The sequence below is a fragment of the Meriones unguiculatus genome, chromosome 3 (genome assembly GCF_030254825.1).
Source record: "Meriones unguiculatus strain TT.TT164.6M chromosome 3, Bangor_MerUng_6.1, whole genome shotgun sequence".
Lineage (NCBI taxonomy): Eukaryota > Metazoa > Chordata > Mammalia > Rodentia > Muridae > Meriones > Meriones unguiculatus.
The window spans coordinates 132938695-132965148 of NC_083351.1; the positions used below are offsets into that span (position 1 = coordinate 132938695).

Consider the following 26454-nt stretch of genomic DNA (forward strand, 5'->3'; position numbering starts at 1 on the left):
CAGGGCCTTATATATAAGAGAGACCACCAAGACTACCATGACTAGATATGGTGATGGACACCTGTAATCCTGGACTTTAAGAGACAAAGGGAGGCAGAGCTCTGTGAGTTCAAGGTCAGCCTGGTCTACATATGGAAACCCCTTCACAAACACACACCACAAACTAAAAATATTACTAATTAAGTTCTTCCTCCAGCCTGGCATCAATTCTTACTCAGGACAATGTGATAGTTCACAGCAGGAGAACGACAGCTGTAGGTTGCCACACTACAAACTTTGCCCTACCTACAGTTGATTCTCATGCAGAGCGACTGTATTCTACAGGACTAGCCCGTTCGCTCAGAGGGTCAGCCTGAGTTTGACCCGCAAAACCCACAGAGCGGAAGGGGGAAAACAAGTCCTGCAAGTTGTTCTTGGACCTCCATTTTTACACTGTGGCACAGGATCCACCCATCTGTACCCCATAAACTTTTTAAGACCATGGACAATGAATGAAAAGCATTGTTCCCAGAGGACAAAGGGTCAACTTCCTGCAGGTCTCTGGCTACAGTATCTGGTGTCTATTAGCCTAAGCTTTCTCTGCTATCCAGTTTTTGTGAGAGCCACAATCCGTTACAGCACTGATGGGGAGCCACAGCCCCCAGTCTGAGAAGCTGGGGTTGTACTATGGGGTCTAAAGTAGGATTCACTGCTCTGTGCATCCCTATTCTGCATTTATCTGCAAAGATGGCAAAAGTAGTACAAATACTGATTTGAAGGTTGCAAGTAAATATGAGTAAACAGGCAAATTTACAAATGTAAAATTATAAAACACTAAACTAACTGGCAAACAGTAAGTGCAGCAATGTGCGATTTAGGTGCAAAGAGAAGCTTGTCAGAAAGGAAAGGCAACATCCAAATGAAATGATTTAAGCACGTTGGAGAAGACATGCTAGCATTGAAAGGAGGACTCTGCACATCCTAGACATGTTACTCATCAGTATCCCCTGCAAGCTCTGTCACCTGCACCAGACTATCAGAGAGTCTCTTACGTCAAAGGCTAGACAATGCAGAAACTGGCAGAGCTTATGTTTATCATTTATTTATTTATTTGTTTGTTTATTTAGTCTTTTCAGAAAGGGTTTCTCTGTGTAGCTCTGGCTATCCTGGAACTCACTCTATAAAATAAGCTGGCCTCAAACTCAAGAAATCCACCTGGCTCTGCCTCTGAGTGCTGGGATTAAAGGGGTGTGCCGCCACCACCTGATATTACAGTGTTAAACACATCAAATCATGTCAATCACTTTGAAAAGCAATTTGGCAAAATCCAGTTGAAGATGCATGCAGCTTTATGACCCAGGATTATCATTATGAGTATTTAGTTCACATGCACAGAGATCTACTGAAAGATTTCCACACAGTATCAATTTTAATAGTGAGAAATTAAAAACAGATATCCGACTGTAAAAGAATAACAAAATAACTGAAGAATGTTCAAAGAGTGAATTTTCAAAATGTTAAGTTTTGCACATGCTAGGCTTGTCTGCACAAGCCTGTAATGCCAGCACAGGGGAGGCGGAGACAGAAGGATCAAGAATTCAAGCACAGCCAAGGCTACATGAAACTGTCTCAAAAATAGAAAAGACGGAAAAGAAACGTTTACATAGGCTACCTTTGAATAAATATTAAAACTCAAATAAGGAAAATAAAGGAAGGTGGCAACATGTACATATTTAAAACAACACATAACCCCAGCCCTGCTGCAGACACGTGGTGAGTATGCGCCGAGCTGCACCAGCATCCTCACAGCAGAACGAGGACGGACGAGGAGCAGGATGAGTAGAAACACCAGCAGGTGTTCTCAGAGCACAGCCCAACTTCCTGCTATGTGGGGGTGGCCTTCACTCACACAGGTGGGAACAGGGTACAAGTACAATTAAGAACTAGCAAGGCAGTCCACATCTCTGGTCCTAGCACTTGGGAGGCAGAGGCAGGCAGATCTCTGTGAGCCCCAGGCCAGCCAGAGCCACACAGTGAGACCCTGTCTCAAAAACGAAATCCTAGGATTTTATTTGCCCCTTACCTTTCTCTCTGTCTCAATCTTTCTCTCTCTCTCTCTCACACACACACCCCACAAGACTTTTCCTTTAGTAGCTCTAGCTCTATTCCTAGGAACACACTCCTACTATGAAATATGTAGCAACCATTAAAAAAACTGATAGATCAAATAATTTGGTACAAATAGTCACACACACACACACAGTCACACACACAAAAACAAAACAAAACAAAACAAAACAATCTTTTGAGATAAACTTGGTATGGTAGCTCAGGTTCACCTCAAACTTGATTAATGTCACAGGCTGGCTTTAAAGTTACTATCCTCCTGCCTCAGCCTTCACCATGCTGGGATCAAGAGCATGTGCCACACTTGGCAAGAACTTAAAATGAGGTCCTTATTTTTCTTTTAATTTAAAGAGTCTAAAAAAGCAGCCGACAGAAATCCTTCAAAAGTTCATGATAAATAGCACGATGAATGCATGTACAGTTACACATGCTCACCTTTACACACTGTCATCAAAATACAGCTACAAAAGAGAACAGACGTTTTTTCTGATATCTTTTACATTTTTCTGTATTGTTCTTACTTAAATGCATTTAAAAAAAAATGGCAAATTAGGACTGAAAGTGCTCCTGGGTGAAGATGGTTCTGTGGGAGCCTGGGAAGCTTGAATTCAAGTGCCATACCATACATTAAAACATTGAAGAAAGTCTGAGTGATGCATCAGTGGTTAAATGCTGGGCTACTTTTGCACAGGATCTGGGTTTGGTTCCTAGTACCCACATCACACAGCTCACAAAACTGCCTAAGTCCAGTTTCCAGTTCCTCTGGTCTCTGAGGGTAACTGCATGCATGTGGTACACAGAAACTCAGGAAGCTACAAGCCACACACATAAACATACTTAAAAATAATAAACCAACCACCATTTTTTAACAGACTGGAGAGAAATGACTTCACAAAGTTGTTCTTGACCTTCATTTACACGCCGAGACACATGTGCCCAACATATACACACATGCGCGCGCACACACACACACACACACGCACACACAAACGCACACACACACGCGCACACACACACGCGCGCGCGCGCACACACACACACACACACACATAACCCTCTTCTTTTGTACCTCTATTCAATCACTGCATTACCAACTTTGAGTTGTTCTGTCCTTCATGACCTGTGTTCCCCCCTCTGTATACACGAATCACCTTGTCTTTCTCACCAGTTTTCTTCCTTTTAAACAAGACAACCATTCTATTTTCTTCCCAAAAACCCAAGTAGCTCTCCACTTAACCCAAACCTTACCAAACCATTCAAGATGCCTGAGTGTCATCCTAACACCTCCTACCCTCCCATTCATTCATTCATTCATTCAATATTCCTGGGTGTTGACTACATGCCTGCCTCACTGGTAGCAGCTACTGTTGTCAAAATATCTGTCTGTTGCAATCCAATAGCCAAAAGCACTTGCCGGTGTTTGTGGAGCTTATGTTTGAATTGGGGCAACGGAGAGAGAAAGCAGCGTTAACAACAAAGCAGGGAACTGTATGAAAGAAATGGAGTGAACACAAGCTTTAACTGCAGCACGGTGACCCTGGCACACCCCCCAAGGAGACACTGCACTGTGTCCCCCATCCCTCAATCCGTGTAAAGAACAAGTGAGAGAGCCTGCACACTTCTAAATCAGAGAAAAGGCCAGAATGACTGAGGCAGAGGTTAGAGCAAGGGCAGTAAGATGAGGCAGCAGATGCAGGGGACAGGACAGGGATATGACCAGACACACCAGACCTTCTAGGCTGAGTCACAAAGACTATATTTGCTAAACGGCAAACATAGGGAGGAACGGTGGCTGTTATTTACAGTCGCCCAGGACAAACGTGACCTGAGAGGCACAGGGGCTGAATCCTCGGGTTCCTTTATCCCCAAGAAGGAAACACTGAGGTTGTAACCCACACTGTCTGCAGAGCTTCCTACAGGACCGAACAAACTTCCAGTGGAGCACACTACATGAGTTTCTTCCTCTCCGTGTCCTGCTACCTACACCACCACTGGCTTTTCCTGGCAACACCTCTAAATACATTTACATGAATACTGATCTTAAGGTCTACTCAAAGGAAACCCAGACACAGAAACCTACCACACCTTTACATGGCACATGGTTTGACTTATTCAACAAACCATGGTGAGAGTGTTAAAGTACAATTATTAATGTACTAATTACTACTGTACTAATTACTAATTATTAATGTACTAAGTACTAATTACTAATGTAAAAAACCATTTTATATTCTCATGCTTTTACAAATGCTGGGTTCTCGGTAAGAAATAATGCTCAGTTCTTCCTTCTCTGTTGAAAAAAAAAAAAGGCCTAGTATTTTCTCAAAAGACCAGCTCAAAGACTGCTGCATGCACTCACCCCAGCCTCTGTGACAATGAGAGCAATCTGAATAAAACTGACATCTACATGGAGGCTGGCCTTAAGAGGTCTTTATCCATAAGGAGTGCAGAGAAGCTGGGCGTTTGCCAGGCCCACACTCTAACACATCTGGAAGCACTTACTTGGGGGAGAGCACCGGAGGACTGACAAAGGACCGAAGGGCATCTTTCACCATGTCTTGCATGAGATGAGTTCCAAAGACCTTTTTGTTATCCACGAGGAAAGTAGTCTAAAAACAAGTATAAGACGTACTAGTACGTTACTGCTGCTGCCATATGTAGCTGTCACCAGACACACACATATTACCTCTAAACACTACAGAATCCAAAGGAATTAAAATGCAAAAGCAGGTAGATACTTTATAAATCTGTTTGTAAATCCGTATTTTTTAATATTTATTTTATGTGTCAGAATGTCTGTCTGTGCACCACATGCATGCATCCATGCCTATGGAGGTCAGAGGGTGTCAGATCTTCTGGGATAGGAGTTTCAGATGGTTGAAAGCTGTCATGTGTGTGCTCAAAGTCCAACTCAGGTCCTCTGGAAGATCTGCCAGTGCTCTTAGCTAGCCTGAGCCATCTCTCCAGCTGCCTATTAATCCTTATTCAAGGTGCAGTTTGATACAAATTAAATAACACATAAAAGTATAAATGCCCCAAGTCAAGAACAGTAATGTTGAGCTAAAGGAGTCAACAGACTGAATCACAACAGACCTTTGCTAAAAACTGCCCATTATATTAATCAATTACTTGGTGATATTTGCCACTCAATAAGTTTATATATATTAGAAGCCTAAACAGTAAAGGACCGATTTAAAAGAAAAGTTCCACTGGTTGCACTAATTCATTTTTCAGTCATTTTGCCAACACCATGGTGCTGGCCAGTGTGTGATCTCTCACCTCATTCTTTCCTTCCTTCAGGACTGGCTTTGTTCCTTTAGCTCCTTATCTTTCTGCATACATTTTAGATTCTTGACAGTTACACCAACTCACACTATCATTCTGAATGAAATCACTATCAATTTACAGATCAATTTGGGGATAAGCAACATTTTTGAAACATCAATTAATTCTTTCAGTTTATATAAAAAGGTCTTTTTCTGATGTTGTCCACCACTATTTTGTATTTTTAGCAGACAGATCCTAAATAAAGGTTCTTATGCATATGCTAAGTTTTTCAATTTTATGCTATTACAAGTAACACTTTTAATTTATTTAAGAAAAAATCCTTAGTTGTGGGAAGAAAACACACATTAGCTATGACCCAAGTACGGAAGTAGGAAGACAGCTGTGTGGCTCTGGGCATGGGGATCAGGTGGCCAGGTATACATGACAAATGCCTTCATTCACTGAGCCATATCACAGGCCCAACAGCACTACTGTTTATGGCAGATAAATAGTTTTACACAGTTCTTACTAATTCATCCACCCCTCTGGCAAGCTCTTTGTAGATTCTTTGGCACTCTCTCTTTATGTAGTTTTCATCCATGTGCCTCAGTACACTGGTTGATATTCCAATAACAAGGGCGGTGAAGGAATGACAGGGAGTAGTGAGGAGACAGCCATACGTCTTTCCAGTCTCAAGAGAAAGAACTTGTATTTCATGTAAAATGTGCTGGAAGCTGCCGATTTTTTAATAGACCTTTATTAAGATGTTTTCTTCTATTCCTGGTTCTGTTGGTTTATTTTTAAGATTTATCTATTTATTATGTATACTGTGTTCTGCATGTACACCTGTATACCAGAAGAGGGCACCAGATCTCATTATAGATGGTTGAAAGCCACCATGTGGTTGCTGGGAATTGAACTCAGGACCTCTGGAAGAGTAGCCAGTGCTCTTAACCTCTGAGCCACCCCTCTAGGCCCAGTTCTATTTAAATCATAAATTAATGTTGAATCCTGTCAACATTTTTCTTAATTTAGTGAGATTTCCAATCGGACAGTAAAGTATATAACCTTTCACTTCATGTGTAGAGTAATGCACACAATAACCCCCTTTTTTCTTTTAATTAGTTGTATGGTCCCTTGCTTCCTTCTATCTAGCTAGATGTTCATCAATTTTCCTAGTATTTCTAACCAGCTTTCAGATACACTGTTTTGTTTTGTTTTTTTCTATTAGTTTGGGTCATATTTTACTGATTTCTGCTCTGAACTTTGTTATTTCCTTTTTTCTTTTTGTTCAATTTGCCCTCTTTGTTCTTGTATTTTCTTACGTTGGAAGCGTAAATGACTATATATTTTTCTTTGATTATGTATATGTGTATGAATGTGGGAATATGCACATACAGGTAGAGGTCACAGGTCAACCTCAAGTCCTGCCAGCTGGCCAGCTAGCCGCAGCATTCACATGGCTGCGAGGATTAACCTCAAATACTCATTATGCACAGCACGCACTTTACTAACCGTCCCACACTCCCAGGCCCAGCATCGCTTTTACATTTAAACAGTGCTAAATGCTACCAGCAAGGTCTTTAGCTATATGACACAGATTTTTGTGTATTTTTATTTCTTATTTCATTTGTGTGTATATATATGCACAGGTGAGCACATACAAAAGGAGGCCTAAGTGGATACCAGGAATTATTCTGGATCACTGGCTCTTCCACCTTACTCACCAAGACAGGATCTTTCAATCAAGCCCAGAGCTCATGGATATAGCTAGTCTTACTTGACACTTTGCTCTGGGGATTTTGTCTCTACCTGCCAAGACTGGAATTACAGGCAGGACCCCACACACCCAGAAATCCCTGGACTCAAGGAATATAGGCTCTGTGCAGCAACTGCTTTAACAGAGCCATGTCTCCAGCCACATTTAATTCAAAATGTTTCCAATTTCCCTAAAAAAACCTGTCACCTAAAAGTTACTTAAATGTGTTATTTAATTTCCCAATATTGAGTCTTTTCCCTCCCACCTATACTTCCCTTCTGAAATACTTTGATTATAAACATGGTCAAAAAGTTATCTTGCACGATCTCAGCTATTACAGAACTTCTGAGGTTTGTTTTGTAGCCCAGCAGAACACCGTAAGTCAGTATTTCAGTGAGCGGAGGGACACAGCTTGGCAGTCCAGCATTCACACATCCTGTGTAGGTGAAGACAACGTGAAATCCAGTACAGCTATCATCTGTGCAACAGCCTTAACAGCATCTACTTTCTATTCAATCAATAGAGTGGAACTTACTTGCAACAGAGATCTTGAAAGAACACACGGTGACTGTTCACTAAATTCACAGAAGAAATCCTAACATAGAGAAAAAAGCAGCATCATTAACAGTAGATTAGACAAAAGCTAGAGATGTTTGCATATAAAATACATATTTTTGGAAATAATATTCTGCTATTGTTAGAATAAGATGAACAAATGGTTAAGTTTTATAGAAAATGTCTCATTATACCAAAGTTACTTCACAGTCTACAAAATTTCAAGAACTGACCAAAACAGAACTATGTGCGCACTCTCATTAAAAATGTACACCAAGAAAATAGTACCAAGAGTAAGAAAGTGATGACAACGTTTTAGTTGTTATTTAGGAGTAGAAACAGGGCTGGATAGAGTTCAGGTTAGGAGAGTGGACTGCTCTTGCTGAGGACCAAGTGTGGTTCCAAGAACCCAGAGTAGGCAGCTCACAACCTCAACTGCTTGTAACTGCAGTTCCAGGGGGATCTGACAGCTTTAGCCTCCCAGGACACATGCATCCATGTGCACATACCCACACAAACACAAGTACATAATTTAAAACCATGAAAAAACACCTTAAAAAATACTGAAAGAAAAACTATCAGTAACAAGGTAACCAGATTCGTATGAAATGAAGACCAAGAAATACAGGTTTATGTAAGAAGAGGGTAAATAAATAGTGGCTAATTTATTACCTTATTTCTCTAAACCTTCCAATTTTTGAATGTATAAATTTTAGTATTTGAAATTGTTAAAGATAGTTATGTGACTTTTGGAATGCCTACAATAATGCTGCAGGCTGGCACTGGAACAAAAGATACAAGGTGTGTGTTCCCAGGTGACATCACCATTGAAAGTTTGTATCCACAAGCAACCTACTGTCCCACTCAACTCTCAAAGCACAGTATGAATCCTGAGTACAGCACTCAACAATAACAGAGACATGATAGGCATTAGAGAAGCCTGTCAAATCACAAACCATAAGAGCAAAGCTGTACCACTGTGGGACTTTGGTGGGACTTGGACACTCTGAATCTCTTATGAAATGAACCTAAAAATTCTGAGGGGAAGGGGGGGCAATTAGGAAAGAGGAAAGGAGACAGGGAGAGAGGGGTCAAAAAGGAGAGAAGGAGGGTGATGGGGGGGTGCCCACCTTACTCCTGTCTACCTAAGAAAGGCTTTCTTTTTCTCCAGTAACTGCTTGCTATTCCCTCTCACTATGACCCCTCACTGTAACATTCATGCAGAATTAACTCCTCTTAGAGGAAACAAACCTCTTCACTTACACTGTCTTTACAAACAATCATCCTAGCTCCTTGGCTGACTTCTCTTCTTCGTCCTAAATTTTAAGAATGAATGCCCTTTGCTTTCCTTCAGCTACTTATATCCCACATTCCTTAGGCTATTACCGCTGTGCTGAAACACCAGGACCAAAAGCAATGTGAGAAGGAGTTTAGCTTATGCTTCCAGATCATAACTCATCACTGAAGGAAGTCAGGACAGAAACTAAAACAGGGCAGGAACCTGGTGGCAGGAGCTGACGCAGAGGCCATGGGGTGCTGCTCATTGACTTGTTCCATATGGCTTGTTCAGCCTGCTTTCTTACAAAACCCAGGAGCAGCAGCCCAGGGATGGCACCACACACAATAGATAGTCTGGGCTGTCCCCCATCAATCACCAGCATGTCTCTAGGGATGAGGGTCACACTGGATATAAGAACAGAGAGTGTAATGGTGGATGAAAGTTAACTTAATAATCACTATATTAACGCTATGAAAAAGAACAATAAATAACTATATGAACCTTCCTCCCCCCCCCAAAAAAAAAAACCCTAGGAATTCTATGGATATTAGGCCTAAATATTAGGGAAAAAAAATCTGACTTATGTATACAAGAGTATTGCAGAAATGTATGGGAGCCATCTACTATGTAATAATATTCTCAAAACATATCTTTCTTTTGATTAAAACCGTTTGCTATGCTTTGCCTTGAGATAAGGTCTCATTACACAGCCCAGGCTAGCCCAACAACCCAAGCTTCTTCTGCTTAGTCTCCCTGGTGCTGGGATTACAGCTGCTCAGCACTGAGTTTTGGCTTTGTTCATCTTCCTACATGTCACAAAGTGAGGACTTCCAATTATACAGATATTTTCACTCAGCAAAGAAAGTATATGTTCTGTAGATTCACATATAAAAGTTTCATCTCTGCACTATCTGTTATAAAGGCAAAACACTGAAAATGATCTAAACGTAATTTGCCAACAATGAACTAAAAAAATTATGTTATATAAGTTTACAGTTGGGATATGTCTTCAAAATCATATAGAAGTATATATATTTACTGATATGAAAAGAAAGCATGTGTAACAGAGAAATTTTCAACAGAGCAAAACAACAAACAGATTACCAAGTACCATCATCCCATATTCATATGTAAGAACACTAAAGGCGGCCAGGCTCGGCAGCACAAGCCTGAAATCTCAACTATTTGGGAGGCTGGGGCACAAAGTCACACGTTCAAGGCCTGAATGAGCTTCAGAGTCAGGCAATGGCAGCCTCATCAACTTAGTGAGAGCCTGCCTCAAAATACAAAACATTTAAAGCGCTGGGGACATAGTTCAGAGGTACTAGCCTAACATGTCAACACCCAGTATGATGTTTAAAAAGACTCTTTTCTATATGTATACCCACACTCTCTCTCTCACTCTCATAGAAAATATTTTGAAGGTAGCATCCAGTTATCAAACCCTATTCCTAAACTTAGAGTAATTACTAGCATCTTAACTTCTAAAAATGCACCAAATCTATAGGAAAGTTAACTGTATTATGTGTGTGTGCAAGCTCAAACCACCCTCGCGCTATTTTGTTCTGACAGTCAGAATCTAGAGTGACAAGCTATCCTTTCATACAGCAAAGCTCCAGAACATCATTTTATACTCACCAGGATACAATGTAAGTTTGGTAAGTTCACAACTTCACAGACAGTCTTAATTCTTTCTATTAATCTGGAGAAATAGTTGACCATTTCTTCTCTTTTAATTATTTTTGCATAGCGAGGGAAGGTGGGTGGAAGTAGCCTCTGGTTAACAAGGGGCTCAAAACCCATCATAATTGGATGGTCTAAAGAACAGAAAAAGGAAAGTAACATTTCCAGTTCCTTTTTTTATTTTTTTGGATTTTAAAATGAAAATTATTAAATATAAAAAGAAAAACCCGAACTTCAAAGGCATTAGCAAATTCTAATCACAAAAATCTAGTAAGTTTTATAATTTAGAACTAATTTATGCATTCCTACATAATTCTAATGAGATTTAGTAACTTCAAAGTGTACTTCCTAGCTACATGGTGGTGGCTGAGGTTAGAGCCAAAGTCTGCAGCAGCAGGACTTCAACAGAGGATAGGGATACCAGCTGAGCCAGAGCCCTGCCTTGAGAGGAGACCCAACTTACAGAGCTATCTGGAGGACAGTGACCCTCCCAATACAGTGGGAGACTTTCCAGGGTACAATGCATATGAGTGGCTTCACTGAGCCCTCCTCCAGGACAAACACTGCAGTGAACCCCTGCACTGAACAAAGAGCATAAGCAAACGCTGCCTGCTGCAAAGGTCATCGCAAAGTTAAAAGCCTGAGAACACAGACAGGAGCAATCACCTCTTGGGTGATTGTCCACTCTCACACCTTCACAGTGTATATACTCTGCTCTGCTTCGCAATAGGACCCCCTGTTCTTTACACTATACCATGTGACTCATCTGAATTCTTTTAATGCAGACGATCACAAGGGGAGACTAGAAGATTCCAGAATAGAACCTTGCTGCCATTACCACTGCTTACACTACTGCACACTCCAGCTCTTTCCCAACCTGGAATCTGAGAGATGCACAGCCCTGGAGAAGCAATTACACAATCTGGGTAACCTCCATCCACACAGCCACTCCCCAGGCCTGGGCTGTCTTCCCTCCTAGCAGTTACTTCTATGAATTATTCTGATGAGTCCAATACAACTGCGGGTTCTTGGATGAAAACCCGTAGCCCACTGATTTCTTCTTACCTCTTTCCTGTTCGGTGGACATTCCTAGTTGGTGCCCTGCATCATCTCGGAAAGCGCATTCCCAACATTGCCTTTCTAATGTTATCTCTCCCATAAAATAGTACCTTAGCCTTAATGTCCCTGAAGAGAGCAACCCTGTCTCATTTCAGTGCCTCATCCACCTCTCACTTAACCATTAACTTTTAAGGACTCTAATGCCTACTGACATTAGAGTCTGCTCTTCTTGCTTCACTCTGACATTATGTGTGACTGTCCCTTCATGACATTAGTTCAATGCACTGCCCCTCAATTTCCTATATAAAACACAACCCGACTTTTCCCTATCACAGTCCTTTAATATTTCACTTGTATGTATGATGTGTGGCTGCATGAATTTATGTGAACCATGTACATTCAGGAGTCCACAGAGGTCAGAAGGCCATCAGTTACAGGCAGTTGTGAGTTGAGCCACCATGTAAGCTGCTAGGAATCAAACCCAAGTCCTCTGCAAAAGCAGTCAGCACTCTTACCTCTGAGCCATCTCTCTAATCTCCCATTTGTCTCAAAAGTTTTGTTTACCACTTTTGTACAATACAGTGTCCTAAGGGAGCACTGAAAGAGTTCAGGGTCTCCTAAGACTCAACAGAAAACTCAGACGGCTCTTTGGTGTGATGAGAGCTGTTTATGTGCAGTGTTTTGTCTGCATCTACATCTGTGTGCTATGTGTGCACTGCCCATGTTGTCCAGAAGAGGGGTGTCAGATCCTCAAGACTACAGTTACAGAGAGTTCTGAGCTCTCATAGGAATGCTTGTATTCAAAACGGCCTTCTGCAAGAGCCGCCAGCACTCTTTACTGCTGAGCTAACTCTATCTCTTGGTCCCATGAGAGCTGTTTGACAAATTCATTCTGTGTAGAGATTATACATAATTTCCATTTCTGACTACATTCACTATCTTTACCATTTTTTGCAGAAAAAATATGAAGCTTTGCTCCCATCTATAATTCACTTAGGCATATCAATATCTCATACACATCTGCACTGTTTAAAAATAAGTTAGATGGGAAGTGGTATAAACTTCCACCAAGTGCTATAGTCCCAGCACTCACAGAGGGAGACAAAGGCAGACAGATCTCTTGCATTTGAGGCCCCCTAGTCTACAAAGTGAGTTTCAGGATGGCCAGGAGTACACAGAGAAACCCTGTGTCAAAAACAAAACAAACAAAAAAAAAACCCAAAACCCCTCCCTGCAAACAAACACAAAATTTAAGCTGAGAGGTAGGAGGATGTAACTCAGTGGTAGAGTGCTTACCTAGCATACATGAGGCTGAGTCCAAGCCCAACAACACAAACACATAGTAAACTAGACTGGGGACAGGGCAGCACACACCTGTAATCCAAACACTTGCAAGCCTTAGGCAAGAGAAACTGATTTGTTCTCACAGAATTAAACAGAAGCCTGAAATTATCCAGAAATGTTCTTTAGTCCTTACTACACGAGTTTCCAGCCTCAGACAAGTAGGTAAATCAATGGGTAACTAACATACTTTCTCAGTGTCAGTCCCCACTGCTGTGATCAAGCACACAGACTGAGAAAAACAACCGGGGACTTGAGAAGGGCTCACTTGGCTTACAATTACAGGCTACACTGTGATCACCGCAGGGCACGCAAAACAGCAGAAACCTGAAGCAGTGCCGCATCTGCAATAAAGAGCAGAGAAAAAGCTGCACGCAAGCTTGCTCCCGGCCTGCTTCCTCTACTCTTGCATACTTCAGGGTGCAATCTAGGAAATGGTGCCACCTATAGTGTGAGTAGATAGACCCAACTCAATATAATGGAGAACTTCCCCCCCCCACAGACATGCCCAGAAGCCAACCTGAACACCAAATTACAGTAATCATCAGTACACGACTGTACTGTGGTACAGTCATTTCTACAAACATTTCCTGAACTAGACTGTAATGTGCTTGAGAGGTGTGAATGTTTTACACTTCAGTAATTCAAGACTACAAACACCATTTCATGAGTTTTCAAGGATAATCAGCATTACTGTACACGTTAAAATTCAGTGGTGGATTTTTCAGTGGAGATATAGTATTCCTGTGAAAGCTTATTTCACCTATAAGATATGAATGCCAATAGCATGTCAAGCACTCTTTTCCTGAAAGTATTCAGAGTCCCACAGACAATTCCAGTGTAGTGTGAAGACAGGCACCTGTGAATACAATGAACCTCAGGAACCAGGTTCCTCAGGAACCAGGCCTGCTTCGTGGAGTGATGAATAAACAACTTTGATGGGTTTCACAATAAAGTTAAGGAAGGAGATGATGAAAAATGAAGTTACTGCTGGCATCATAGCACAAACACAAGACAGGGAACATAGACAGAGTCCAACAGTAAGATACAAGATATGGCCAAGATTGACCACCTGTTTATAACATAGTCAAAATCTACAAAGAAGCCTAAAGCTCTCTTAACTATTTATTTAGAGGAAACATCCAGAAGTCCAGGCACACTGACTTATCAAACTGTATTATATGTTTTGGGCAGGAAATAAGAAAATACAAGTAAGAGCAAAAATGGAGAATTACCTCCTTTAGTAGTGCCATTCTGAGCCTGGATGCCATGATGCAATGAAGTGTGAATGGCAGAAAGAAGGTCTGTTGCTTGGACCATCAGTTTCTGAGCCTCCGCCACAGCACTGGTCTACCAAACCAATCAAAGATATACATGAAAGAGGAGGTCCTACAACAGTAATGAGATCCAACATATACTGTATCGACACAGATCCTCACAAATTATTCACTTAATGCAGGATTGCAGGATATTCAAATCTGACAGGATACAAACCATTTGTAATAAATGAATGATTTATTGGTTTATACTAAATAAACCAATGAAATAAAAAACATTTCATTTTTTTTAATGCATCTTGTTTGATGCATTAAAAAAATGAAATAGTAAATATGGTACTAAGCTTTAAAACAACAACAAAAAAAATTAGAGATACAGACAAGTATAAAAAGGAGGAAACTGCAATAATCTACAGTTATTCACAAGTAACAGGTGGAGGGAATAGAGGAAAAGAATTACTTGAAACAGTGTTTATCTATCCGTAAGAAACCTCAGTATGTTATACAGTAGAATGTAAAGCTATAATCACTTTCCACAAAAGCATTAGTATGACTGTGGTTTAATACATCAAACACAGGGAACTGGAGAACAGCACAGGCATGCCATCTAAAACTGACCCGGTGACAGTAATTCTCTTACCTCTTTCTTCGTAAAGGCTATGAGCACTGTCAGCAGCACACGGGTGAACTTGACTCTGCTGAATGCTGCCAGGCACTGCTGGTGCTGGGAAAACAAGGTACAGTAGGAAGCAGGGCCTGCAAGGGAACACTGAACTCCCAAATCTTTGTGCCACTGTAAGTCACTACAGTAAACAGGCCTCTACTCAAGTTTTTTAAATGCCTACAAAATAAGCCACCAAAAAAAGAGTACACAAAGGCTTTTCCTTTGAAACAGAAGCTGCACTATACCCTAAAGCAATAAGACTGACTTAAATCCAAAGTCAGAAACTTATACTATTATCTCAAAAACATGAAGTTAGCAGTTATAAAAAGGTTAAGAGGTCCAGTAACTTGATTATATGGAAAAATCTGACGTTTGCTGTTTTGAAACAAGATCTATAAATAATATCTTTTCCAGTTCCTGCTTCACAGAAACCCTAATGTTCTGAAGTCAAATATTCAAAAAGAGCTACATTACCACTGTATACATAAAAATACATAGGAATTAAGTCCCTTGCAAAGGCCAAGTGCTAAAGAGATACCTTAAAACAGGCTACCATAAATTACTATGAAGTTCAAAGAGCTACAACACTAAGAATTGGCCTTCTCTGACATTATCTACAGAAAAGAAGGGCAATTACTTCTAGTTCAACTTCTGGATCTCTCTCTTCTCCTTGTCGACTTCGAGTACTCTAAAATTAAAAAAATAAAGTGAGACAAATATAACCCTAGAGAAGTAAGTAAAGAACTAAGTTACTTCATTGAGCATATACAAAACCTATGTTAGGAGAACTATCTCAAAGGAAAAAAAAGGTATTCAGTACTTTTCTTTTTCCTATGAATGTTTTTTGTATATAAATTAGAAATATCATAAAAAGCAGGTATTAAAACAAAAGCAAAGCAATAAAATAATAAAAGCAAAGTACCTGACTACTGATGCATTTAAAACCAACTCACAACAAAAATCACTATCACCATTATAAATCCTATCATTTATTTATTTATTTATTTATTTACTTATTTACTTATTTATTTATTTAAAGGGCCTGGCCGATGCCTTTAACCCTAGCACCAAGGAGGCAAAGGCAAGCAAGCTGATGAGTTCAACTCCAGCCTGGTCTACTCCTGACTTCTAGGCCAGCCAGAGCTACAAACGCAAACCTTGTCTTAAAAAACAAAACAAGCCCTAAACAAAAGAAAAGAGAAACATACCTTTACTCTCCTTTGCATATCATCTTCCACATCTTTCAACATTCCTAGGATGAGACAGTAAGTTTTAAAACAAATCAAAATGCAAAACTTACAAGTTATTATTGTGAATAGTTATACCTGTAACTCGAAGATCTGTCACACTGTTGGCCATTTTAAATCCATATGTCATTGACTGGAAATCTTCCTATATAAACAAAACAAAACAAAACAAAACAAAACAAAACAAAACAAAACAAAAACCGAGTAATTATGCTCCTGAATAGCAGCAGCGTATTTCCCTAACAAAATCACTACTTAGAAAGAAATAGAAGCCATCTAACATGTCTCAATGCTGCCATTCCACAGCTAAGCCCTCCTTGAAAGTGTTAACAGCAGATGCCTTGACATTAATGCTGTTATCTTTAGCTACTTTTTCAAGGTCTAGAGGTTGACAGTCTCATGTAGCATTACTCAAAGAAACAGCAAAAGTACATTTTATAGTCTATGGTTACAAACAAAACAAAACAAAACACCACAGATTTCCAGTCCCCCCCCCCCCCGACCCCACCAGCACGCACAAAATGTTCAATTATTTCACTGCTGAGATAATTAAGGGATTTGTTGGGCTCACTTTGAATAATGAATTTAATATTATCTGGTAGAGTATTCCCCGTCTTATGATTTCTGCAGACATATAGAGATGCCTGAGTGACTGACAGTTACAAAGATAATTATACCCATGGCAGTATTCTGGGATGCTTAGTAAGAACAAGGAGCACTGAAGTCATGTCAGTTAGTGACTAGCCACTAGCCACAATTGTTTTGTGGGCAGGGACAACACACTATGTAGACCTGGCTGGCTTAGATTTCAGTGATCTGTTTTCCTCTGCCTCCTGAGTGCTGGGATGAAAGGTATGTGCCACTATCCATAGACTAGTCCTTGCTGGAATATATTCAACTACAAAATGTCAGAGGAACTTCTATAGATGTAAGTCAGAACATGCCACCTGACATTTAAAAACCCTTACATGGTTTCATAGCTCACAGTAACCTTTGTACATGCTGACACCACCTCCACAGTAAGTCTTCAAGAAGATCTTCAAGGCTCACCCCTTACTATATTCCTACTATCAGTTTTTCTCCTGCATTCCCAGAGACCCCGCCCCACCCCCACCCCCAAGACAGGGTTTCTCTATGTAGCTCTGGCTGTCCTGGAGCTCACTCTGCAGACCAGGCTGGCCTCAAATTCACAAAGATCAGGCTGCCTCTGCCTCCCAAGTGTTGGGATTAAACGCTGCACCACCACTGCCTAACTGCATCCTCTCAACACTCCTGCTTGTTCTCTAGCCCATGCTGCTTTTCCTCATAGAGCTTATCACCACATGACATCCTTATGTACTTATTTACTTACACATTAACTACTTTGTTCCAAAAAAATATATCCACAAGATTAAGGCTTCATCTTCAGGGCTTAGCACACGGTTTGGTACAAAAGTACTTATGGCTCAATTTGTGTTGACAAATGATTTTGAGCTGCTTGGTAATTGTGTTAACTTGATACAAAGCTAGCTGCACACTGGAGAAAAATGCCTCCATAAGCCTGGCCTATAGGCAAGTCTGTGGGGTATTGTCTTGGCTAATGGCTGCTATGGAAAAGAGCAGCTTCCTGTGTAGTAGCATCCCTGAGCACATGGCCGTGGGTTGTATACTAAAGTAGGCTGTGCAAGCCATAAAGAGCAAGTGAGTAGCAGCATTCCCATGTCCCCTGCTTTAATTCCTGTCTTAACTTCTTCCCCTAAATTCCCTCAGTGGTGGCTGGTTTATGTCAACTTCATACATTATTACTTGAAGAGAGACCCTCAATTTAAAAAAATGCCTCCCTAAGCTCTGCCTGTAAGCAAGACTGTAGTGTGTTTTCTTAATTGGTGACTGATGTGGGAAGGCCCAGCCCTATTGGTGGGCAGGGCAGGTGCTGGTCCCAGGGAATAAGAAAGCAGGCTGAATATGCTAGGAGCAAACCAGTAAGGCATTAGTTCCTACTTCCCGGTTCCTGCCCTGATTTCTCTGCAAAAGTGGAATCTAAGAGTTGTAAGCTGAAATAAAAGCCTGTCCTCAAGTAGAATGTTCTCCCCAAGTTGCTTTTGCTCAAAGGTTTTGTTTTTTATTTTTTTTAATCACTAAAGAAACCCTAGCTAAAACAGACTTAATCCACAGCAGGTGTTAAAGATGAAAAAGGCAAATTACTAAAATATACCAAGGAGCAACGTAGTTGTGCAAAATCAGGAAAGATCTGTTTCATGTAGAGTAAGCTAGCTATTATTTACTCCATGGTGGCCATGAATGCATTACAGAGCCAGTGTAGTTAGGTCCCCTAACTTTCCAAAGAAAAGTCTGGGTTTCTTAATTTACTATATGTAAACTCTTCCTTAAAAAACTAAGTAGGACAGCCAGGTTTTGTGGCACATGCCTTTAATCCCAGTACCCTGGAGACAGAAACAGTCTGATCTCTTTGAGTTTGAGGCCAGCCTGATCTATAAAGTGAGATCCAGGACAGCCATGGTTACACAGTGATACCTTGTTTCAAAAATACCAAAGTAAGATAAAATAAAAATAAAAGAATTGATTTTTAGGTGGAAGTGGTGGTACATGCCTATACTCCCAGCACTCAAGAAGGCAAAGGCAGGTGGATCTCTGTGAGTTCTAGCCCAGCCTGGTCTACAAAGGGAGTCCAGGACAGCCAAGGCTACACAGAGAAACCCTTTCTTGGGAAACAAAAACAAACAAAAAACACCTAAGTAGATCACTGGGAAAAGGCAGACAAATCAACTGGCCGAGGGAACTAAAGAACCCTTCTTCTAGGGCACTCGGCAGGCTCTGTGTAACTGCGTGAGCATAACCCATAAGAAGTGAGTCTGAGTCACTGGGCACTAACTCCAGGAGACACATAAACCAACTGCAGCCCCTAAAATGTTTGTTCTGAAAGCTTTGTGGAATTATCAAGAAAATTCCGGTGGATCCAGGAAAGCCAGGTACTGACTATACCCACAATCTAGGCAAGGACTTAAGGCAGCTTGAGTCAGGCTGGGACAGAAGAAAAAAGATCTAGTCCATGGGGTAGTTCTACATGGCTGTGAAAGAAATCATAAAACAAGTCATTAATTATATTTAGTCTTTTGCTCTCTTTGCTTCTCCTTTCTCCTCCTTCCTCAGTCTCTCCCTCTCTGTGGTCTCCCCTTGCCTCTGAGGTCTTTAATGCCATGATACAGTTTCAAGGGAAAAGGCTTAGTCTGACTGGATCATGATTTTAAAAAAGAAGAAAAAAATAAAGGCAGAGAAAGTGTACACAGATGCCATTATAACAATCTGAAGGTAAAAACCCTCAGATATGGGCAGATGATGAAGGACAAAGTTATGCAAAAAGATAGAAGACTTGAGATAGAGCATAAAGCATATCTGGGTGCCAACTTATGAAGACAAGAGCTGCCAGAGCAGCATCTTTGAATAGTTCAATGGATAGAGTCAGCACACAGACATGAGATCACACTCAGTAGCAGAAAAGGCCCACAGAACCTTGGAGCTCTCAGTCCTAAGTGAGATGTCTTCAGCAAACCCTTTCCCAAGGAAAGACACCTGAGTCTGAGGAGGTAGAAGGATTGTTAGAGCCAGTGGAAATAGAAGACAGAAGGAAACTACCTCCCAGCTACAACAGGACTGACACACATATGAACACACAAAGACTGTTGTAGCATGCATGCACAGGTGCAAGGAAGATGTGGTCCCAGTGTTTAAGAGGGCTGAATGGCCACGACACTCAATCCCTAACCAGAAGCCATCTCCAAATGACAGTTTGCAAAGAGAAAATTAAGTTTTCTGACTGGGTAAAACCGCACTTAAGAAAGGCCCCATGCCTACCAGTAGATGGCAAACACAAAACTGATATTTTTGGAGACATTTTGTTTCATAATGCTTTGTTGAGTTTAAACAAACAAACAAAAAACACTTTGTCTTTTGTGTAGTATGTTTTCTGATTATACGTTTTTATGGTTTTGTGTGTGTGTTTTGTTCCTTTCCCTTGTTTACTTGCTTTCTTCTATTAGTTTTGTTTAATTGGCCTGTTTGTTTTCTAAATAGGGAAAGAAGGCATACAGTTGAATGGGATGATGGGGAGGATCTGGGAGATGAGGAAGGGGAAACCCTGAACAGAATACATCATATGAAAAAATGTATTTTCAATTAAAAAAACAATGGCTGATGAATATCCTTTGGTGTAGCAGAGAACACGCTGGAAAACAAGTGAGATCACGGTGTTACAACTTGTTCCCATTTACACAGCAGAAGGTGGAAGACGCGCTTAGAGGCGTGCTTACGGGGAAGAAAGTACTGGCGTTCTGCAGAAAGTGGGGTGATGATGCAAGGAAATGTAAGGATCTCCAGACAGTACAGGCTCCCCCTGACATTCACAGTCATGAACTACAAGTAGAAATGGCGAGTATGAATTTGTTTTCCTCCAGTCACCTTATTAAAATATGGAATTTAAGACGGGTGTGGAGTGGGGGCCAAACACCTGTGATCCCAGAGCTCAGTGAGGCAGAAGCAGGCAGATCTCTGTGAGTTTGAGGCCAGCCTGGTTTACAAAGTGAGCCCAAGACAGCCAAGGTTGCACAGAGAAACCCTGTCTCAAAACAAAAAGATGGAATTTAAGTAAAAAGGGAAAGAGTATATTAATAGTAAAAATTTGATATAAAGATTAACCAGTCCTGAATGAAGATGAAAGAACTTTGAAAGACAAAAATCATCTCTGTAGCCTAACACAGCAGCACCAGAGGAAGGCTTTCACTAACAGCACACCCATTAACACAGCAAGTAAGCCCTTCTAAGAGATGTTTACTAACAAGCAAAATCTAGATCTTAAGTAAAACCAGACTGCAACCTTGGAATTACAAAATAGCATGGCATGACGTCTACACTGTCTAACCTTGTACTCCATCACAGAGCAATTATCAGGCACCATGTGAAGGAACACTTCAGATCATCCAAAGTCTCAAAGTTACTTCTTGAAAGAAATCAAAGATGCTTCCCTCAGCCACGCAATAAACCAAGAGCAACAAGGGCATGGAATCTAGGTAACAAAAGAACAAAAAGAACAAACAGAATCCCCAGAATCTTCCAGAGAAAAGAGGGAAAACAGCTGTGCAATCACCTAGAGAGCAACCAATGTTATAGGAAGAAAAAACAAATCCAATATCCTATCCAAAAGTATGTACATAGCTGACCAATTACCTGATATTACCTGACAGTAACAGAAGGGGAAAGATCAAGGACTACTTAGAAAATTAAGCAAATGAAAAAGTTATCACCTGTGGTGGTTTGAAAGAAAATGGCCCCCATATATCCATAGGGAGTGGCACTCTTAGGTGTGGCTTGCTGGAGGAAATGCGTCACTGTGGAGGCCAGCTTTGAGGTCTCCTATGATTAAGCTATACCCAGTCTCACAGTCCCCTTCTGCTGCTTGTGGATCTAGATACAGAACTGTGCTCCTCTCTAGCACCATGCCCACCTGTGTGCTTCCATGCTGATGATAAACCAAACCTGTGAAACTGTGAGCCAGCCCCAAATTAAATGTTTCCCTTTAGAGAGTTGCCATGGTCATGTTGTGTACTCACAGCAGTAAGTCCCTAACTAAGACATCAGCTAAGAAAAACAAACCTTCGTATGAAAGTAAGGATAGAGCATATATGGCCTTACCTGCCATTAATGCTGACACAATCATAATCATACCAGCACTCAATAATAACCTCCCACACAAAGTAAATTACTACCTGGGGCAACAGAATAATGAATTTGTAGATCAATGCTAATCAATGCTGTGAAGTTGTTAAACCTAGAAATCAAAAGACTTCTATAAGAAAGAAAGCTTTTAAAACTATTATTAAAGAATAATAAACAAAGAGCAAAGGACTATTTTTTTTTTGTTGTTGTTGTTGTTGTTTTTTTCTTTGGTTGTTGTTTTTTTGAGACAGGGTTTCTCTTTGTAGCCTTGGCTGTCCTGGACTAACTTTGTAGACCAGGCTGGTCTGGAACTCACAGCAATTTGCTTGTCTCTGCTTCCCAGAGTGCTGGGATTACAGGCATGCGCCACCACACCCTGCAGGACTACTTCTCTTTAAGTCTGATGAGCTATGTAACTTTTATAAATATGTACAAGTACTATTACTTCTATTACTTAATGTGGACCAAAACACAAAACACAAAATTACTTATCTACAGCACAGTAAGATGGTCCAGGAACCTCTGGATTTCTTTACCTCTTCAAAAACAGCAGCTTTATTTACTTTTTCCCTTGCAATGTCACAGATCTTCAAGATTCCCAGAGCAAAAGCTTTCATGGCAGGATCTTCTATGAAGTCTGGATTATGAATGTAAAGGCACGTAAATACTGTCTGTGCCAAGGAATGGCCTTCTAGCCATGTGATCTGTTGAGGAGGAAGGGGATTAAATCACATAAGGTAACACACAGGATCTACAAAGTCTAAACTGAGCTAGTAAGCCCTGGATCCATGTAAGTACAATCAATTGTAAGATCGAAAAGATCACTGAAGACAGGACACAGGGCACAGAAGATAGGACTGAGAGCTCGCTTTCACTGACTAAATTTTTCAAGAAGCCTACATAGGCTGGGACGTGAAAGTGTTCTGCTAGTGTTCTACAGGTTCCAACTTCAGATCTTCATACCACAGCGCTCCTTCTGCTCTACACTCCACGTACCTCACCATCTATGGGAAGCACTCTGCCTGATATTCCAATCTGCAAAACCTTCCTGTCTAAGCAAAGTGGAGGAACTATGAGGCACTCAAAAGCAGCCACTCCACAATGGCATCTGTCCCAGTAGCCCTGCCAGGCCTTCCCTACTCCTTTAGAAGAGTGTGTCGATAAAAGGTAATAAAGACATCTTTGCGAGACAGACAAAATTACAGCTGTGCGCCCATCAATGCAGCCTTAGGCAATATGATAAAGCAATGGAAGCTCAAGTATGGAAGACTGAGGTGAGAAACAGACCATGTCAACTACTACTGTGCATATACTGTGACACAGTCCTTTACCAGGGTGTGCCCATGGACAAATCAAGAAAGGCTGCAAGCAATGACATTTAAAACAACAACAATTAAAGAAACCTGGGTGAGAAGACAGGTATCCGGCATGGATACACCACCAGAACACTTTGAGGCAGAGGACAGTGAGTTCATGACAATCTATCCCAGAGCAGCAACCAAATCTGCAAAGCATTCTGCACATCCCTTTCAACTGTGCTTGTCTCATGGAACCTTAATTACGATTGCTCTTGATAACTTGAAAACAAAACAGAGCACTCTGGATAAGGGCAGTAACAAAGTAGCATGTAGCAGAACACATGAAGACAGCAGGGCCAGCTGGATGATAAAACATGGTTTCCTAGGGCTTAACTTAGCCTGTAACCCTTGTTTGTGCCTACTTTCTGAGGCCTGGCCCTGCATCATTTCATATTCAACATGGTACATGCACTTTAAATTCAAAGATTTTAGGTAAGCCACAATTTAATTAACCAACAGTCTTGTTTTGTTTCTTACCAAACAGCAAAAACAGGTATCCATTATTCCTATCAATTCAGGCAAAGTGAGGTCTTTAATTTTAATGGTGCCATCCTAAAAAGGAGGGAGCAAGTAAACAGAAAGTTAATAAGAAAGAAAGAAAGAAAACTATATGTAAAGTTGTATATTGAATTTTAAACTTAGGTATTTGTTAAAAATAGTAATAATAATCATCTAAAGAAAACACTAACTTATCTGATAAAACCAAGACACCAAGTTAATGTTTTTTTGTTCTTGTTCTGGCTGCAGCAGTCATGTGGAGCCCAGGGTGACCTGGGACTCCAGATTCTACTGCTCCAATCTCTCAAGAGCTGAGCTTACACGCCGGCACTATCACACAGGTGAGACATGTGCTTTGTCAAGCTTTAGTTTAGTGCGCAACTGGAGAAACCACACAAGACTTTACTAATTTATGACTTAAACCTTGAATAAGAATAACCAAAAGTCTAATAAAAAGTCCTAGCTTTCTATGAATAATGTTTCAAGTCCATAAGCCCAGCACTTGTGGAGTCAGGAGGAACAAGAGTTCAAGGTCCTTTCAATGACAAAGAAGTTCAGTATCAATGTGAACTACAAGAGACTGAACCTCAAGAAAGAAAGAAGGGCAGGAGGGAGGGAGAACAAATCAGTGAGCATTTCTATCACGGTCGAAATTGCACAGTCCAGGTTGGGATAATAGCATATGCTACTTACCTCAAAATTAGTTTTATTTATTTCATTTACTATTTTCCCCTTGTTTTTCTGTTGTTTTTTTCTGAAGTACTGCTTCACTCTGTAGCTTGGACCCCACAACAATTCCTCTATCCCAGCATCTCAGTATGTAACAACATAAAATGTAAACTCTGCATATTTACTCAAATACCCTCAACATCAATTCAAAGAATATACAAGTGGACAAATTATGGCAAGTTTACAATAAGGACCTCAAGTCATTAATTTCCAGGTTTTAACTGACACTGATAACTAAATATTATATACATTAAAAAAAAAAAAAAAAGGTCTCATGAATTCCAGGTTTATCTCAAAATCACTATACAGCTGGTCTTAAACTCCTGAACCGCCTGCCTCACTCCCAAGTGCTGGAACAATAGGAAAGCCCCATCATACCTGCTTTAGATGCTAATTCTTATGGCTGAGAAGCTTTTAACAATTGTTGAACAGCTGTGTAATTTCAGTATTAACCATGTTTTAACATTTAAAAAACAGGTATTTTTTTAAAAGCCACAGACACATAAAAAATATAGTAACTACCTTGATAGCTTGTTCAAAATTGAGAACCTTCCTGTTCACTTGATTTCCAATCATACCAGCATCCATCTTGGGATCCATCATTTCAATAGCAGACATAGCTTCAAAAAGACCAAATCTACAAATAAATGAACCCATAAGCCATTTTTTAACCCATATTTCCATAAGGGTACAAAATTATCATAATACTTTTAGCAACTACAGTATTCTATGTATTTATTTGTATAATGTGTATAATTTGCAAAAGCTTCTGTTTCAATTAACCATCATTTAGCACAAAAATTCACAAATTATCTTGCATGCTGTATGGAGGAAATGACATCTTTACACGCCATTCAATAGGATGTGGACCAGCAGCTTTTGGAAGAAAAAGACCAATTCCCGTTAAATGACATTCCTTAAATAATAGTCTTTAACTTTCAGAATGTTATCATGTGTAAATTTCTTCATTTTCCATGCTTCTTTATGTGTGGGTACTTGTGTATCCATATGCATGTATGAATATTTCTGTGTGCGTGTGGCCCTTTGAGACACACCTCATGTTGGCCTGGAGCTTACCAATTAAGGTGGCTGCCTGGCCAGCAACCCCCAGAGACCCTTTTGCCTCTGCCTCTCTATTTTCAGATTACACATTCATGCAGGGGTTTTACAGAGTGTTGGAGAGTAAACCCAGGTCCTCCTGTTTACAAAGCAAACACTTAACCAACTGAGCCATCTTCCCTCCTCTGGCTCCATTTTCTTCATAGCTTAATGATAAGATAATTGATTTACAAAGTCCAAAATTTTGGCAATTACATAATGCAAAACAATCCAGAAATTTTGATTGTTCACCATGGAAAAATATAGTTACTGTACACTAAAAAAATGAACATAAAGACTTGAGATGTGCCTCAACAGATGGCAGAGGAAAGAAGCTTAACAAAAAGCTGACCGATCAAACCACTAACAACGACCCCATCACTAAATAATTTCTCTTACAAAAAGTCAACAGAGGGCTTGCTTCGGCAGCACATAATGCTAACAAGCAACAGAAAGATGTAAAAAGAGCTGTAAGGACTGAAGATGTAACTTAGTGGTAAAAAGCCTGCGTTCCAGTCCCAGTTCTAAAGGAACAAAATAAGTTCCACAGAGATAAACTTCCTGCCATGAAGCTAATGTTATGTTCAGCTTAAGACACTCTGGCAAGCCGGGAAGTGGTGACGGAGCATGCCTTCAATCTCCACACACAGGAGGCAAAGGCAGTCGGATATCTGAGTTCAGAACAGCCTGGACTACACAGAAAAACCCTGTCTCGAAAAACTAACAAACCAAACAAACAAAAAACAAAAATAAATAAAATAAACTCAACAAACATAAAACCCAAAACACACTCTGGCAGTCTGCTCAAAGAACAGTAAAGACAAC

General features: G+C 40.5%; 1 protein-coding gene across 5 annotated transcripts in view; it reads right to left on the reverse strand.

Annotated features, from left to right (window-relative positions):
* The window catches only part of Naa35 (N-alpha-acetyltransferase 35, NatC auxiliary subunit), a 52682-nt gene that overhangs the window by 13560 nt on the left and 12668 nt on the right, over window positions 1–26454 (reverse strand). For all 5 annotated transcript variants that reach the window (XM_060380550.1, XM_060380551.1, XM_021647789.2 and 2 more), the window contains exons 4-14: window positions 25054–25168; window positions 23782–23856; window positions 22483–22650; window positions 16316–16382; window positions 16199–16242; window positions 15628–15678; window positions 14967–15050; window positions 14285–14399; window positions 10605–10783; window positions 7668–7727; window positions 4609–4715 (exon numbers count right to left, since the gene is read on the reverse strand). In XM_060380550.1, the coding sequence (XP_060236533.1) occupies window positions 4609–4715; window positions 7668–7727; window positions 10605–10783; window positions 14285–14399; window positions 14967–15050; window positions 15628–15678; window positions 16199–16242; window positions 16316–16382; window positions 22483–22650; window positions 23782–23856; window positions 25054–25168 (1065 nt within the window). The remainder of the gene's footprint in view (window positions 1–4608; window positions 4716–7667; window positions 7728–10604; window positions 10784–14284; window positions 14400–14966; window positions 15051–15627; window positions 15679–16198; window positions 16243–16315; window positions 16383–22482; window positions 22651–23781; window positions 23857–25053; window positions 25169–26454) is intronic.